Source organism: Trichoderma evansii (assembly GCF_050947405.1).
Source record: "Trichoderma evansii strain SZMC 28006 chromosome Unknown GGI43scaffold_4, whole genome shotgun sequence".
Classification (NCBI taxonomy): domain Eukaryota; kingdom Fungi; phylum Ascomycota; class Sordariomycetes; order Hypocreales; family Hypocreaceae; genus Trichoderma; species Trichoderma evansii.
This window is the reverse complement of record NW_028145202.1, coordinates 1,401,363-1,415,922: the sequence shown is the minus strand read 5'-3', so window position 1 is coordinate 1,415,922 and position 14,560 is coordinate 1,401,363. Positions and strand designations below refer to the sequence as shown.

Sequence of the window (14,560 nt, the reverse complement as noted above, 5' to 3'; positions counted from 1 at the left end):
AGGCGATCAAGACATCTTTTCTTGATTTTAAGGTGATGCCTAACCGATGCAGAGCGACGCTGTGCTACATTACGCGTGCCTGGTGAATAGCCCTGCCCGTGCAGTCTAATGAATGTCTCGGATTTGGAACAGTAGCGCAGCAGCAGCAGCAGCAGCAGCAGCACAGCCCTTTTCACACAATCGGATCTGCATCATCGCAGTCAAAGCCACTTCGAGTGACTGCGGATTTATTTCTATTTACAATCTACGCCGTTGTTTCTAGATTTGCACTGCCAGATTGCGCGGCCGATAATCTGGCTTCATCCTACTAATCTCAGCTCCCTGCTCTAGATGACAGCTTACTTTGCGCGCGGAGGGTGAGCCATTTATCGACACTTGTTCGCACATTTTTGGCTCCAGCTCTTCTCGCGGTGGCGTCGTAGCAATGTTCCCTGGTTTGCCGCATTACTCGTTTAGCCCCGAACCGCCATCACATTTTCTCAGCTTATACTTTTTGCCTGGCCCTTTTTTCTTTTAACCATGGCGGCTGGTTGGCCTTTGCTCATTCATTCCCCCACAAGGCGCTACAACCTGAGCAGGGATGGACGTATAAAATTAGATTGGCGAGAAGGCATGCTGGCTATTTTTCACAGTTGGGCGATGAAAATACTTAATATTTAACCCGTAGATGAAAGCCCAAGTGCTGTCGCGTGTACTGCTGAAGTTGGGCACATCGTGTACTTGGAGCAGCTTAGTCATTTCTATGGGTGGGCTATGCCGAATTTGGACCGACAGAGTATTGCGCCTTGGGTGTTATAAGCTGGAGGTAACCACCAGCTTGATTATAGCTTGGACGGTACATCTCGAGCTTGGGCATGATGAAGAGGTAAGACACTCCCATCAGCTGTGCTCAGAGGTACTGGAGAGTAATAGGAATAATGATTATAATATCTTTCCTGTGGCTTATGCTATTGTCATGCACATGGCGCCTCGGATATACGTCCCTTACCCCTCGGGTTGTTTGTTACAGTTCCGGTGCCAGATAAGAAGTACCCAGATGGCTGCTTGAAATGTCACTGAAGAAGCGCATGCGACCTTGATCGGAAAGTGGCATGTTTGGCTGCTACTATAGGGGTAATCAATAGGCCCGAGGCAAATAGAAAACAAGGAATAGGCGCGCTGAAGCATTCCATTTGGCAGCCAGATCCAGCTCGTCCCGTGATGAACAGCCTGCAAAGCTCAATGGATGCTATTGACGTAAAGCATCTGATCAGCGGCGCCAGAAATTCGCTGTTCCAGGCTCAGGCGCTGCTCCACCTTTCGCTCCCTACAGAACCCGTGATGGCGGCAGCGATAGGGAGCGATAAGTGCTAGAGCGCAGCATAACAGCGTGCTAGTGCTAGTATCGACTTTCTCCACCCGTCAATGACAACTACGACACCACCCAGCACGACACCTCATTGCGGGCGCCCAACAGCAACGCCTGCGAGCTGATTGACTCGGGATATCGCCTTGATCGTTTGCTTCACACTCTTGCTTTCTTAGCGTAGCTGTGTCTGCCATTGCTGCCCTCATTGCCGCTCTCTAAACTGCCGGCGCCCACCCGGTTGACGGCTGCTACCACGAGCTCATCGGCCCGCTTCAACGCCGATTCCCCTCCCTCGATACGCAAAGCGAGCTGCACAGCATCTTCACGACACATCTTATCTGCCGACGTTTCCTTCTTCGTCTTATTCTTGTACACCAAATCAACTTGCCGACATTCGCTTCCATCTGTGCGCGAACACCGTCAACGACCGCTAGGTTCCGCCCCCAACGTCATTTCATCCCTCCAACGACCTGTATAAGGAGGAGACCGGACCTGGAACGAGTGGCGCGTTTGACTGAAGCTTCCATAAGCTTCAGTAGCTGAGCTGCTCGCTTGCCAGGCACGACCCCCCAATTTCTTCCCCTTCAAGCGTCTGCTTGTTGTTCCATCTCCATCTCTCTTGCCCTATCATGTCCAGTCCGGAACCGCATGGCTCATCTGGCTTCACAGACTCGGAATCGTCTGCTGAATCACTCGAATTTCAAGAACATCAATACACAGCGACTCACACCTCCGTTCCTCCCGGCGAAGGAGGTGGCTACAACTTCTATACGCACCCTGCCCGAACATCCGTGCTAGACGCCAACGGTGACTTGGTTCTCGATCCTACGCTACGTCTAGGCCCCGCGCCGGCCGCAAACTCGACTGAGATGGATTATGCGGCGGCACAAGGCGATACGGCCAACGTATGGAGGACCCCTAGCGGCAGCTTACCGTCTTTTTCTCGAGCTTTCGACTTCTTTGCCTCAGAGCCTACGAGCGCCACAGTAGACGACGACAGATTCTTTGTACCATCGTATTTGAAGGGATCGACATACGTTCAAAAGTTGGAGGAAGCATATAATAAGAAGCTGGAAGCTCAGAAGGAAGTGAAACGGAGTAAAGGGAATGGACAAGATATCAGTACTCCAGGTCTCAGCACCACGCCGCTGCCTGCTGGCGCACACAGAGGCATGCTACACACTGTCCTGGAAAGAGCGCCGTTTGATGACGCCGACAGTCTAGCGCCTCTGCCTAGGCACTGGAACACGGCAGACATGTGGACTTCAATAGAGGTAATGCCAAATATGCTAGGGCTCAAATTCTCAGGGCCCAAGAACCATCATGAGCGCGACCATGAAGCCAGCGCCATTCGGGCGGACCATTTCATGCCTCCGCAGTGTGGAATATACTACTACGAAGTACACATTATTTCTGGTAAACAAGATGAGTATGTAGTAACCCTGTCCATGGCGGCCATCACTTACAAGAGTACCAACTAACCGCGGCACCAGTACAACCATTGCGATCGGATTTTCAACCAGGAGCGCATCATTGTCACGGCCTGTAGGCTGGGAACCAGAGTCTTGGGGTTATCATGGCGACGATGGCCGGTGCTTCACAGGCCAAAACATTGGCCGGAGTTATGGACCTTCTTTTACGACAGGTGACGTTATCGGTTGCGGAGTCAACTTTCGGGATCACACAGCATTCTGGACCAAAAATGGACATATGCTAGGTAGGCAATTGCGAGAGAGCGTACATAGAGACGTCCATGTTCAATGGTTCGCTGACAAGAGGTACAAAAACAGGAGTCGCGGTTCAGGATGTTCCCAGAAGCAAGCTATACCCATCTGTCAGTCTGAAAAAGCACGGCGAGGAAATATTAGTCAACTTCGGACAGGAACCGTTTGTTTACAATATCGACGATTTGATGAATGTACGCATACAAACTTTGCTTCCCTTTCCATTACAGTCGCGCGATTGTATGAGAATTTATTAACATGGGCCATCACAGGAACAACGCGAGAGTATCCAGAGAGCCATCCAAAGGACAGATACTTCACATCTTGAGCCAGGGATGAACGAGACGGATCTCATCCAAACCCTGGTATTACAATTCCTTCAACACGACGGCTATGTGGAGACGGCACGAGCTTTTGCAGAGGATATGAAGCTACAAAAAGAGGCCCTAAACTTGAATCCGGACGTAACAGTGGACGGCGTCAATATCAAGGATGATGAGGATGCAAATAACCGACAGCGTAAGTTTAATTCTGCTCTTTTGGCTCATATTTATAACACGTTCTAACATGACAACTAGGAATTCGGCAAGCGATTCTTGACGGAGAAATAGATCAGGCGCTCAAGTACACTGATATGTATTATCCACAAGTGCTCCAAGATAACGAGCAGGTATATTTCAAATTACGGTGTCGCAAGTTCATCGAGATGGTGCGAAAGGCTGCCGAGTTGAGCATAAAATATGACGGCAAAAGAGGTGGTGACCAAGAGATGGATCTGGATTTGAATGGCAGCCACGGATGGGGAGACAACATGGAGACCGATGGCGGGGACCACAGAGCGGAACTGACCAAGTTGGAAAACAAGATGCTCAAATATGGCCAGTCTCTGCAGGGAGAATATGCCGGCGACTCCAGGAAGGAGATTGGCAAGGCATTAAACGAGATTTGGGCACTGGTGGCATACAAGAACCCACTCAAAGAGCCACAAGTTAGCCACTTGCTGGAAGAAAAGGGCCGCGTGACGGTCGCCGAGGAGCTGAATTCTGCTATTTTATGTGAGTCTGAACCCGGCCCCTTTCTTTGATTTAAAAATACATCTCTAACATATAATGAAATTTTAGCATCACTCGGAAAATCGTCCCGAGCATCACTAGAAACGCTCTATGCGCAAACCAGTGTGCTGCTCGAAGATTTACGAAAGGATGGCGGTCCAGGTGCGTTTGTATCGCTACAGGACGTGGTAGATAGCATTCAGCAGTTTCCACAGGTGTGAAGAGACTGCGCTATCGCCGTTCCTCTGGGTGGAATGTGCATAGTTGCAGCGATTTTTGGCCCTTCAGCTCACCCCTCCTTTGTATTTTCCTCTTATGGGTTGGAGTTTTGGCGCTGGGATTTCACTTCTTTATCACATACGCACTTACTGGCTCCCACTCTCTTTTTATACTTTACTCTTCTCTTCTTCCTATTCTACCTTGTTTGCTTATTTAAGGGGTGGTATTCTAGATTTAATAGGGAAATGGGCGGTTAAGTGGACGCAGTGCGTTCAAAGTCAAAGTCAAATGGAAATATTAGGGACAGGGTCAAACTAATGAATGGCTGTGATTATATCATTTCCTCCCCTGTGGGCGTGTAAGAAACTTGGATGTATACTGAGCTGAACGTGATGGACTGCTGTATAGTAATAGCGTCGTGTTGTCTAATGGCAGGCGGACAGGGCGGTTAAATGTATCTGTATTAAAGAACATGTAGGTATACGCGCGTGTGTGGTGCAGTAAATGAAGAGGCTGGAGTATCCTTGGGGAATAAGTGTAGTGTCTTGATACAATTGAAGCTATCGAAAGGTGTAGTATTTGTTTGAGAGATGAGGTGTTCATCTTTTTGCTCTATTATGCTATTACAGAGTTGCATTCTAACTGGGTCTATTTCTTTCTATTTCTCTCCCTGAGATTCCGGCCAGCATCTCTCATATAGCCTTCTCCTGTGCTCAACCAAGTTCCCAAACTTTGCTAGGCACTTGGCCAGCGAATCATCCGCCCAGCCAAATTCTGGATCCAAGATCAAGTAAGTATAAGCAAAGACCTCGGCGTCGAATAGACCCGGTTCAGAGCGGCCAAAGAACCACTCGTCGGCAGAGAGCAGGGCTGATAGCGAACGCAGGGCGTCGGTGGCGTCAGAGAGGAGCTGGAGGGGGGAGATGATGGCGGAGCGGGTGGTCTTGAGGATCTCGGCGGTGGCGGCGCTGCGGAGGGTGTGGAGGGAGGGAAGCTGGAGGATTGGCGAGGCGGGGAGGTAGAGAGTTGTGAGGAGGGTGGTGTTGAAGGGGTCGAGGTAGAGCGTGTATAACTAATAAATGGTGTTAGTCAGGTTGATTGGCTTGTAAGAAAGAGGGATGGGCTCTACATACCCATGCGGGACGAAGACTCTGTGATAGGAGTGCTTCGTAGGCTTCAATGCGAGAATGGGAGGAGTCGGTGGGTATCTCGTGAGAGGAGTGGTCTTCGGCGTAGCGCTCGATCTTGCTGCCCGTGAGAGGTAATGTTGATTTTGGTGTTGGAGCAGATTTCGATTCTGTCGTTGACGATGATGATTGTGTTATTGTGGGAGGTAAGAGGAAAGGTAATGCGCCAGAGGGAGAGGCATGGTTGTTGGAGGGCACGATGTCGACTTCAACGCCGGCTATGCGAAGGAAGGTCTACAAGATATCAGATTTAGCGAAGAGTCAACAGAGTGGTACAATATATATTGAAGTTTGATATGCCATTGGTCTTATTCATGATCGTGATCATATAATAGCAATGGATTCAAATCAATGTCCATGTCTAGACTTACCTGCCACTTCAAGCATTGAGGATTGAAGCTCGGCCGTCCGCTTCTAGCATCCTCCTCGGTCCTAGCAAAGACATACAGACGAGGCCGCGGCCGCGTCCTTTCCGGGGCTCGTTCGGGGAGAAGTTCCGCGGGGAGTGTTGTCAAGGGGAACAGCTTGAACAGCTCGCGGACGGGGGCCGGCACGGCGAACCACCCGGGGCGAGAATTGGGGCCGGCGACGGCGGCCATGTGGCGGGGTGGAAAGAGGCGTATGGATTGAATTTTTTTGCAGGATTCCGGGGTTTGGGAGGGGGTGGGTTTTGATTGCTCTGCCTTTGTTTATATCTGTGTGAGTGTTACTCGGACCAATGCGATTCAAACTTGTTCTGATACGTCTGTGAAACCGAGTAGTATCTGGAAGGGTGTGTGGAACAAGGCGCGAAAGACTAGGCTGGCCTTCTGGAAGCCGTGTCAGGCCGTGGGTTCGGGAGAAATCTCGGAAGAAAAAAAAACGAACTGTAATGCAGTGACGGTTTGGCGTGAAGAAAAGAACGTGGGGCAGAAGGAAAAAAGCGGGGGTGACAGGGTGAGAAGGTGGAGCTCAGGGTCCTTCTTTTTGGAAACTTTGGGATTCTTTATTTGGCACTGGGAGCTGATGGCGAGCAAAAGCAGGAGAGGCACAGAGGCCATCGTGCAAGGGTTTGTTCCTTTTGCATACAAGGCCTATCTCTGGTGTCTGCGTATTTGCTTTAGCATCTCACTCCGATGTTGGCTAATCAGCACCGAATGCGTCCAGCGCGGCAGCAGAATCAGGTCATGTAGCCTAGCGCAAACCCACTGTTAACTTACAGCAGGCCGTATCATGCAACGATGCAAGAGGGGAGCGAAACGCACGAGTCGTAACGCATGTGTCGGGTGTTTTTTTTTTTCTGCTACTAATTTCCCACCCGTCTTTGCCTCTTGCAATTCGCAATCGGCCCTAGATAAAGACAGAGTCCATCTTGAGACTAATTAATTCCCTCCACTCTGCCATCGGAAAGTGGTAAAGCCGGGCAAATACGATATTGCCTTCACCGCTCCTTGGTTGCCCGTAGAGAAGAGAAGAAAATGAATCTGATTACTTGTATTTTGTGACGAAACCTCCTTTTTGGCACTCATCTGCTTCCCAGACAGCATGGATGATGCAGATTCCAATACGTGTATGGGCATTGATACCAGGTATCGGAGCAGCATAAGCATGTACCTTTATGCCGCATTTGGCGCCAAAGTGTACATGCACGTGCATGGCGAGACGGACAGCGCAGCAATCTGGGCAGAGCATGGAGACATGCAACATGCAGCCTATGCGGGCATGGCTTGTACCAGCCAGACCAGGGCCAAAGGACCCTGGAACCAGTCCGAGACCATCTGCAGATCTGTGGCCGCCAAAAGCGTTTTCGAGGCGTGTTAGCCGACCCGACCTACAGCACGGAATAGCCACTCTGGGTATGAGGTGGTGCATGCTAGTTGTAACTAAGGCTGAGGTAGAGTGAGAAATGCTTCTGCCTAGTCCTTGGCCGTTGTTAATCCATTTGTTGGCTGTGTAGCTCCGCGCCTCGGATCGGTAAATCCGATCTCTTTTGCTTTGTCTTGTCGTGGTTGTGTAGCATTGCTGTTTCTGGGTGCAGCACTCATGCAGGAAGCAGCACAATGTGGCCTCCTCTCATTCGATCTCTTGAGCTTTTGTTACGTGTAACTGCTGATGTTTATATATTACGGGCAGTAGTAGCAATACAAGAATAGGTACCTATCAGATTCTTCCACAACACGCTGTACTGTACAGACTACAACGTGCAAAGTACTGAAATACTTGCAGATGCAGATGCGCCACGGCGTCGAACCACTTCCCCCACTCGGCGGTAATCTCTGGAGGCATAAAAGGTACTTATTTCTAGCCGAGACTCCCACGTTTGAAGATGTAGATTTAGCTACTGGATCGCCAGAGACGTGGGGTCCAGCCAGTTTCGTCTTGTTTCTTACTTATACCCGGCATTCTCAGCATGTAGATACCTTTGCTGGAGCAAGTACATTGAACACAATACAAAAGATGAGCAGTCACGACGTCGCAATATAACACCACCATCTCCATCACCACCACCAATAGAAGAAGAAATCAAATCAGATAAATGTAAAATAAGAAAACCCCGAGTCTCTCTGCACGAATCGTCGCATCACGCGGCGGTACATGCCGAGGCAATCCCGGGCTAAATCGTGCTGGCCTCCCCCAAAAGTCCCTTTTTTCCGAGTCTATCCAGAACAAAAAAGGTACTTCCTCCCCCCAAGTTGATCCCCAATAAAAACGTACTCCCGACCTAGTGTCCTTCGCTGTCGTCATATGTAAGAGAAGTTCCCCCCCACAAAGAGGACCGGCAAATCTAGACTCTCTCCTCCAACAACCCTCCTTCTTTTTTCCGCCGAATAGATAAAAAGGAGTGCTTATCCGCTTTCTCGTGCTATTTCTTCTTAGTCTCTCTGGCTATCTATTCCCTCAATATTTCTTCTTTATTTCTTCTTCCATCTCTCGATCTTCTCTCCTTGATTCTCTTCTCCGTGGAAGAATCGAAAAGGGCCATTCCAGCTATACACTTTGCTTGCAGCAGCCCCACCATTATCCAGCCTTCTCGCACACACGCGCCGGCTGAATTCGTCCAAGACCGTCTTCTCCGGAATACACAAATAACCGTCGCTTTCTATTCGCCTTGGATATCGAGATCCGAAATCGTCGCCACAACATTTTCTCCTTCTGTGGGATTACATAAAAAGAAAGAAGAGTGCAGATCCCCCGGATTTCTAGCTGCAGCACCCCATCATAGTGCCGGATTATTCGCCATCACTTGCTCTCCTACCGGCTGTCTAATACACCGCCAACCACCACTCTCACACAACTCCCGTATCAAGCGACGACTCCTATAACATCCTCTTCACCCCATTCCACAGCCATGGATCCTTCTTCCACACACGCCTCCTCATCTACCGCCTCATCAACAAGGCCGTCTCCCAACAGCTCGGCCGCCGCCATGGCCCCTGCCCCCATCCAGGTCAAGGCCCCTTCAACCGAGCCCTTCCTGAAGGACTTTACCCTCCTCGCCGAGGCTGCCAAACGTGCGCAGGTCGCAGTCATGGTGCGCGACTTTGAGGATGTCGGCATTTAATGGAGAAAATACCATCAGGCGCGTTGAGATTGGTGACCAGCTTTGTGGCTGCGAACGGATTTCAGATGAGACTCGCAACCAGTGCTTGGCTACTAGGCCTCTTAGTCACGGCAATAATACGATGCGATCAATCAAACCGGCTATTTTCAAGCACAAGCTGGAAAATATAACCACTAATCTCATTCTTTTCTTGTTATCCTACGATATATTCGTCTTTTCATCTTTATTTGCATCGGAGATCAGGCGTCACAAAGTTATACACGCTCAAGTTTTGAGACATCATTTATTTGGTTAATGGGGCTCTATCAGCTGGATGGGACGGTGTTGGTCTATTTGGAAGGGGAAGCTTTTGCGTACAGATATACGTTGTCTTGTTGATTTCTTTTCTTCCTCTTCCCCTTTTTCTTTTGCCCTATTATTCTGCGCATATAAATATATATAACGAGCTAGAAATACCCGTATCCGGAAAGTAATGAAATCATTCGAGGCAGTCATGTACGCCTCATAAATGACCTTTTCTTTAATCTGTCTTTCATCTACGTGACGAATGTACAGCGCCTATAAAGCCAAACGCTTGAGTAATAAGGGTATTAATAAACTGTGACTGTGCTATATATCATATTTATAGCTTAGCCACATTAGATGCGCCTCCATCGATACGAATCAAAGCCCCATTACAGAATGCACTACATGAACGACCAAAGTTAGCCAACCAATACCAATATCCAACTCGCAAGAGTAAAAACAAAATAAGTGGAAAACTCACCCTGCTCGACTCGCCAAGAACAAACTGGCGCCCGCCACATCTTCCGGTGAGCCAATCCTCCGCAAGGGCAGCTCGCTTCGAATATACTCCCCAACAGAATCCAGCGTCGCCCTCATCATCTTTGTCGCAAAAGGCCCACACGCCAACACGTTGCTAGTGATGTAACGCGGACCCAGCTCCTTGGCCAGCACGCTCGACATGTGATGCAAGCCGGCCTTGCTCGCCGCGTAAGCGATGTTGGACACGGTGGGCACGCGGATGCCGTCGATGCTTCCGATGTGGATCACGCGGGCCGGGTCCTCCTGCGAAGCGACCTTTTCCAGCAGCGGCAAGCACAGCTGCGTCAGGGTGAAGACGCGGTGCAGGTTGAGCGTCAGGACCTTGTTCCACGCGTGGTCCGGGTACGAGTCGATGTCGGCGCCCCAGGCCGCGCCGGCGTTGTTGACCAGCACGTGCAGGCCGGCGGGCTCGAGCTCGGTGAGGCGCTTGACGAGGTCCTGCACCTGGGCGAGGTCCTGGAGGTCGCCGGGCAGGGCGTGCGCGGAGCCGCCGTTGCGCGCGAGGGAAGTCAGTTCGGCGGCGGTGGAGGTGCAGGCCGGGGCGTCACGGCCGTTGAGGTAGACTTTGGCGCCGTTTTCGACGAAGCCTTGGGCGATCATGCGGCCGATACCTTTTGCGCCTGGATGGGGGAGGTTAGTTTGATGAGACTGGAGTTCTGAGATATAAAGGACCCGAATCTAGAAGTGCGAACTTGCCTCCGGTAACGAGGACGACTTTGCCCTGCGAAGAAGCTGGTAAGCTATATGTACGAGATAGACATTGAGTAGGGAATGGTGGCAGACAGTACCTTGACGCTGAATAGATTGTTGACATCCATGACGACTATCTGGTTATGAGTGATGAATAAATTGTTCTAATACTCAATTAAATTGGTTTGATATCAAGACAAATGAGAATCAGAAATGTAAAAAGAATACAGGTAATACGACCATCAAGGTCTAAGGATGTCATCCACAGCAAGCCTCGGCTCGCGGCCAGTCTTGTACCGAGTATGCTCTGCCTCGGAACTAAACCCCTTTTGGCAATAGATTATCCTGTCATCTTTTCTTTTGGGCCGAGCTTACTCTTATCGATACGCGGACCGCAGATAAAATTCCACTGCGGCTCTCGAAGATACAACGTATGTATGGAGGTAGCTTCCAGCTTATAGTTATGTCTGCAATTTGCGTAAAAATATAGGTTTTGCAATAACTCCACCTGTATTCTCATATTCTGTTTAGGTATAGACTGTATCAATTGGTAGCCTCACTCATGAAACGCAAATCTGTGCGCAAACCCCCATAGACTAATCTAATAGCCCATTTCCCCAGCTCCGAATAATCCCATGCGCCGAGATCCCGCCCCACACTACGGCTTAAACTCAGCTGCCAGAAAAGCACTTCTATTACGCAGTAATACGCTACTAAGCTTCGCCTGCCACCAATAAAGGAGCCCCATCGTCATGCTTCAACTCGTAAAACATCACGCATTCGCTTCGCTCGCTTCCATTTCGCAGCTCAATGTAAGCAGGAGTTGGAATTAATTTTCTTTTTTTTGAATTACTATTTCTCTTTACATTCATCAATTGCGTGGTTGTCAGACTCTTTGCTTGCCCGTAAGTTGAAAACGTGCCCCTCTATGATGCGATGATGCTACTGCTAGCCTCACTTCCTCCCCCAAAAGCCAATTCCAAACCGAAACCCAAAGCTGCATATACACACTCCCTCTCTCTCTATATATATACATAACTATATCTAACATATTGTCCAGCTCAGCTTGTCATTTCCCTCATCCACAACAACCCAGCCACACACAACAATGGCCACTTCTACTCCCTCCAAGCTCCGCGACCACTTCGCCTCAAAACCAGTCTCCGCCCACACCAGCGCCTGGGACGCCCTCTACGCAGAGTCCTTCACGCCCTGGGACCGCGCCGGCCCGTCCCTCGCCCTCGCAGACCTCATCGCCCAGCGCACCGACTTGATACCGCCCTCCCTCGAACGCGACCCGCGCGGGAATCCGCTCCGCGACACCACCGGCCAGGTCGTCCGCCGCTCGGCGCTGATCCCGGGGTGCGGTGTCGGCCACGACGTGCTGCTGCTGAGCTCGCTGGGCTACGACGTCGTCGGCCTGGATTATAGTCCTCGCGCTCTTAGTGCTGCGAGAGAGAACCAGAAGATGGCCCTGGACGATGGTAAATACAAGTCATTTGAGGAGGGCGTGGAGTGTGGTCGCGTGACATGGGTCTCGGGCGACTTCTTTGGCGACAAGTGGGAGGGCGGCGAGGGCAGCGAGGGCACGCAAAAGTTTGACCTGATATACGATTACACAGTGAGTACAAAAGTGGCCTTTTGATGTTGTTTATTCTTCTCTACAAAACCCCTTTGTGTCATCATCTATACTTGATACCGTCGTCTATAAGGAAGGCATTTCTGTGACAGATTGGCTAACACCATACTCTCTCTTTCGCTCTTCGCCAGTTCCTCTGCGCCCTACAACCCTCCGAGCGCCCCAAGTGGGCAAAGCGCATGTCTCAACTGCTCGCCCCTAGCGGCCAACTCATATGCCTCGAATACCCCTCCGGAAAGCCTCTCTCGCTGCAGGGTCCGCCCTGGGGCGTCTGGCCCGAAGTCTATGAGGCCCTCCTAGCCAATCCCGGCGAGCCTGTCGAATATACTGATGATGGCAACATCAAGTCAAGCATAACTCATAAACAGCCTCACCCAGATGCGCTGCATCGCGTGTGTCTTGTGAAACCGCCGAGGACACATAAGGCAGGCTTGAACGAGGATGGGAGTGTCAGAGATTTCATCTCCGTGTGGTCCCGGTAGTGACGGTGTTGGGGGTGGCGAGGGTTCGTATATAGTAGTATAAAAGTGAAAAAAGTGGCGGTAGTGAGGCCCCAAAGGAAAAGGGGTCTGGAGCTATGAACTCCTATCTTTCCCAAAGGATGGGGAAGAAAGAGAAGTAGCAGGTTCCAGTAGACTTGGGAAACAAACATAAAGTAAATAAAAGGCCCGGTATATCGTTATCAGTATCGTCGTCATCCTTAGTCCGCTGTGGGCGCCGCTGTTGTCGTTGTCGTCGCCCTTCTCAAGGAGTTGTAATGCTCTCCCAGCCCATATCCATGTCGATAGTATGCCAGCCACAATGTCTTTGCCTCGTCTCCCTCTCCCTCTTTGCCGCTGATATTCTCCGTCCTCCCGTCTTGAATTACCTTAATCTCAACGCCGTACCGCCTCGCCACAGCCATCAGCTCCAGCTGTCCGCCCCATTCCGCAGTGTCTCTCATCTTCTTCACGTAGCTCTCGAAATCCTCCTCCAAAAAAGGCGCAAAGTCATCTGCGTGCTCCTCCATGTATCCCGTAGCTGTTTTCCGTATCGTCTTATACCCAGGCTCCTCCTTATCGCCGCCCAGTGGGATGTCGTTGTGAGAGAGCTGGTCCGCCAGCGCTGAGAACAGGCAGTGTCCGTCGGGTTGGATGTCCTTCTCGGTGAGCTTATTCGTTTCAAAAGCGCTCTTCATGTATTTACTTTCGCGAGCGCGGTGGTCTGTCATGGACGAGGCTTCCTGTTCGGCACTTAGCATGGCAGCTTCCTGCTCAGCGGCACGACGTGCGAGGCGCTCCTTTTGTCGATTTCGCTTCTTTCCAAGCTGTTGCTGAGCAGTGTTGTTGTTCTCTTCGATTTTGAGCTTCGCAGTCGCATTTTCCAGCACTTCTGTCCCGCTGGGCGTCTCGTCGTTCTGTTTCTGCTCCTCTTCCTCAACATCTTCCTCGACTTCTCCGTTCAAAGCTGCAACTTCTGAAGCTTGCTTCTCTCTTAACTGGCGTTCCATCTCGGCACATTCGTCATTGACGCCCTTGCGCGTCTTCTTGGTAGCGTTCTTCTTCTTGCTTGTGATTCTTCCCTGGAGGTCCTTCAGCTCACGGCGGTGCCGCGCCTGCATTTGTTCCAACGTCTCGGCCTCCATATTGCTGTCTCTCGTCCTTATGTATTTCTTTCCTAATGCCTTTCAAATTCTCAATTCGTGACAAATCATAAACTGAAGAAATTTCATAAGAAACGCTCAAAATCCAAGCTTGCGGCAAAGGTGTTGATGGCGGGGTCGAGTTCCAAAGTTCAATGTCCAACCTAACTTTTTTTTACCTTTGGCGGGGTTACAAATGCCGTTCCTGGCATGTGGAGAAGATCTTAGCTGACTTCGAGGTAGATGCCACAATTTAGCAGTAAATCAATGCCGCCATCATCACTTTTTGATCAAAATACAAATCAATGAATATTTGTTTTTTTATTTTCTTCTTCTTTTGATATTACGAGCATATTATACTCAGTTTGTACTATCTACTAACACTATCTCTCGGTTTTCTGTGTTCCCAGAGAGTAGCTGCCCACTACCTATTGAGAGGGCATCCTGTCTAGCCACCCAGCTAATCTCCAATTCTATAATACCATGTCCAGGCCAAACACGCCTCTAGTAGCATTAGATCATGGTGGAAATTGCTCCATTTGTTCTTGTGTATACCCAGTTTTGTATATATTGCGGACTCTTCTCGTCCCCATCATCCACCCAATGACAAAAAAAAAAAAAAACAATAGATATATTCGAGAAAAGAAAAACCAGCGCCTCGCACCGTAAAATGATAAGAATGATATAAACAGCAAGGAAAATCGAATATGTGAA

At 50.0% G+C, this 14,560-nt stretch overlaps 7 protein-coding genes across 7 annotated transcripts; 3 read left to right on the top strand and 4 right to left on the bottom strand.

The window, feature by feature from the left end:
• Positions 1 to 78: 78 nt before the first annotated feature.
• Positions 79 to 1,223, top strand: GGI43DRAFT_398377 (uncharacterized protein). Its single transcript, XM_083205212.1, has one exon. The coding sequence runs from the start codon at positions 668 to 670 to the stop codon at positions 1,046 to 1,048; it is 381 nt and encodes a 126-aa protein (XP_083063445.1). The 5' UTR covers positions 79 to 667; the 3' UTR covers positions 1,049 to 1,223.
• Positions 1,224 to 1,977: 754 nt separating this feature from the next.
• GGI43DRAFT_381294 (uncharacterized protein) lies at positions 1,978 to 4,345 on the top strand (the record flags this gene model as incomplete). The annotated part of the gene is made up of 6 exons (XM_083203107.1): positions 1,978 to 2,777; positions 2,842 to 3,065; positions 3,139 to 3,266; positions 3,345 to 3,591; positions 3,651 to 4,127; positions 4,194 to 4,345. The coding sequence occupies 6 exons, from the start codon at positions 1,978 to 1,980 to the stop codon at positions 4,343 to 4,345; spliced, it is 2,028 nt and encodes a 675-aa protein (XP_083063444.1).
• Positions 4,346 to 4,897: 552 nt separating this feature from the next.
• GGI43DRAFT_295080 (uncharacterized protein) lies at positions 4,898 to 6,301 on the bottom strand. The gene is made up of 3 exons (XM_083201436.1): positions 5,902 to 6,301; positions 5,477 to 5,764; positions 4,898 to 5,415 (listed from the first exon to the last, which is right to left on the bottom strand). Exons 1-3 carry the CDS (start codon positions 6,127 to 6,129, stop codon positions 5,002 to 5,004), a joined length of 930 nt encoding a protein of 309 aa, XP_083063443.1. The 5' UTR covers positions 6,130 to 6,301; the 3' UTR covers positions 4,898 to 5,001.
• Positions 6,162 to 7,084, bottom strand: GGI43DRAFT_398372 (uncharacterized protein). Its single transcript, XM_083205211.1, has one exon. The coding sequence runs from the start codon at positions 6,568 to 6,570 to the stop codon at positions 6,352 to 6,354; it is 219 nt and encodes a 72-aa protein (XP_083063442.1). The 5' UTR covers positions 6,571 to 7,084; the 3' UTR covers positions 6,162 to 6,351.
• Positions 7,085 to 9,599: 2,515 nt separating this feature from the next.
• GGI43DRAFT_294597 (uncharacterized protein) lies at positions 9,600 to 10,817 on the bottom strand. The gene is made up of 3 exons (XM_083201431.1): positions 10,685 to 10,817; positions 10,593 to 10,617; positions 9,600 to 10,516 (listed from the first exon to the last, which is right to left on the bottom strand). Exons 1-3 carry the CDS (start codon positions 10,712 to 10,714, stop codon positions 9,834 to 9,836), a joined length of 738 nt encoding a protein of 245 aa, XP_083063441.1. The 5' UTR covers positions 10,715 to 10,817; the 3' UTR covers positions 9,600 to 9,833.
• A 377-nt stretch (positions 10,818 to 11,194) lies between these two features.
• Positions 11,195 to 12,816, top strand: GGI43DRAFT_294569 (S-adenosyl-L-methionine-dependent methyltransferase). Its single transcript, XM_083201429.1, has 3 exons — positions 11,195 to 11,491; positions 11,647 to 12,207; positions 12,357 to 12,816. The coding sequence occupies exons 2-3, from the start codon at positions 11,695 to 11,697 to the stop codon at positions 12,705 to 12,707; spliced, it is 864 nt and encodes a 287-aa protein (XP_083063440.1). The 5' UTR covers positions 11,195 to 11,491; positions 11,647 to 11,694; the 3' UTR covers positions 12,708 to 12,816.
• GGI43DRAFT_294572 (deubiquitinase OTU2) lies at positions 12,677 to 13,989 on the bottom strand. Its single transcript, XM_083201430.1, has one exon. The coding sequence runs from the start codon at positions 13,847 to 13,849 to the stop codon at positions 12,926 to 12,928; it is 924 nt and encodes a 307-aa protein (XP_083063439.1). The 5' UTR covers positions 13,850 to 13,989; the 3' UTR covers positions 12,677 to 12,925.
• Between the last annotated feature and the right edge of the window lie 571 nt (positions 13,990 to 14,560).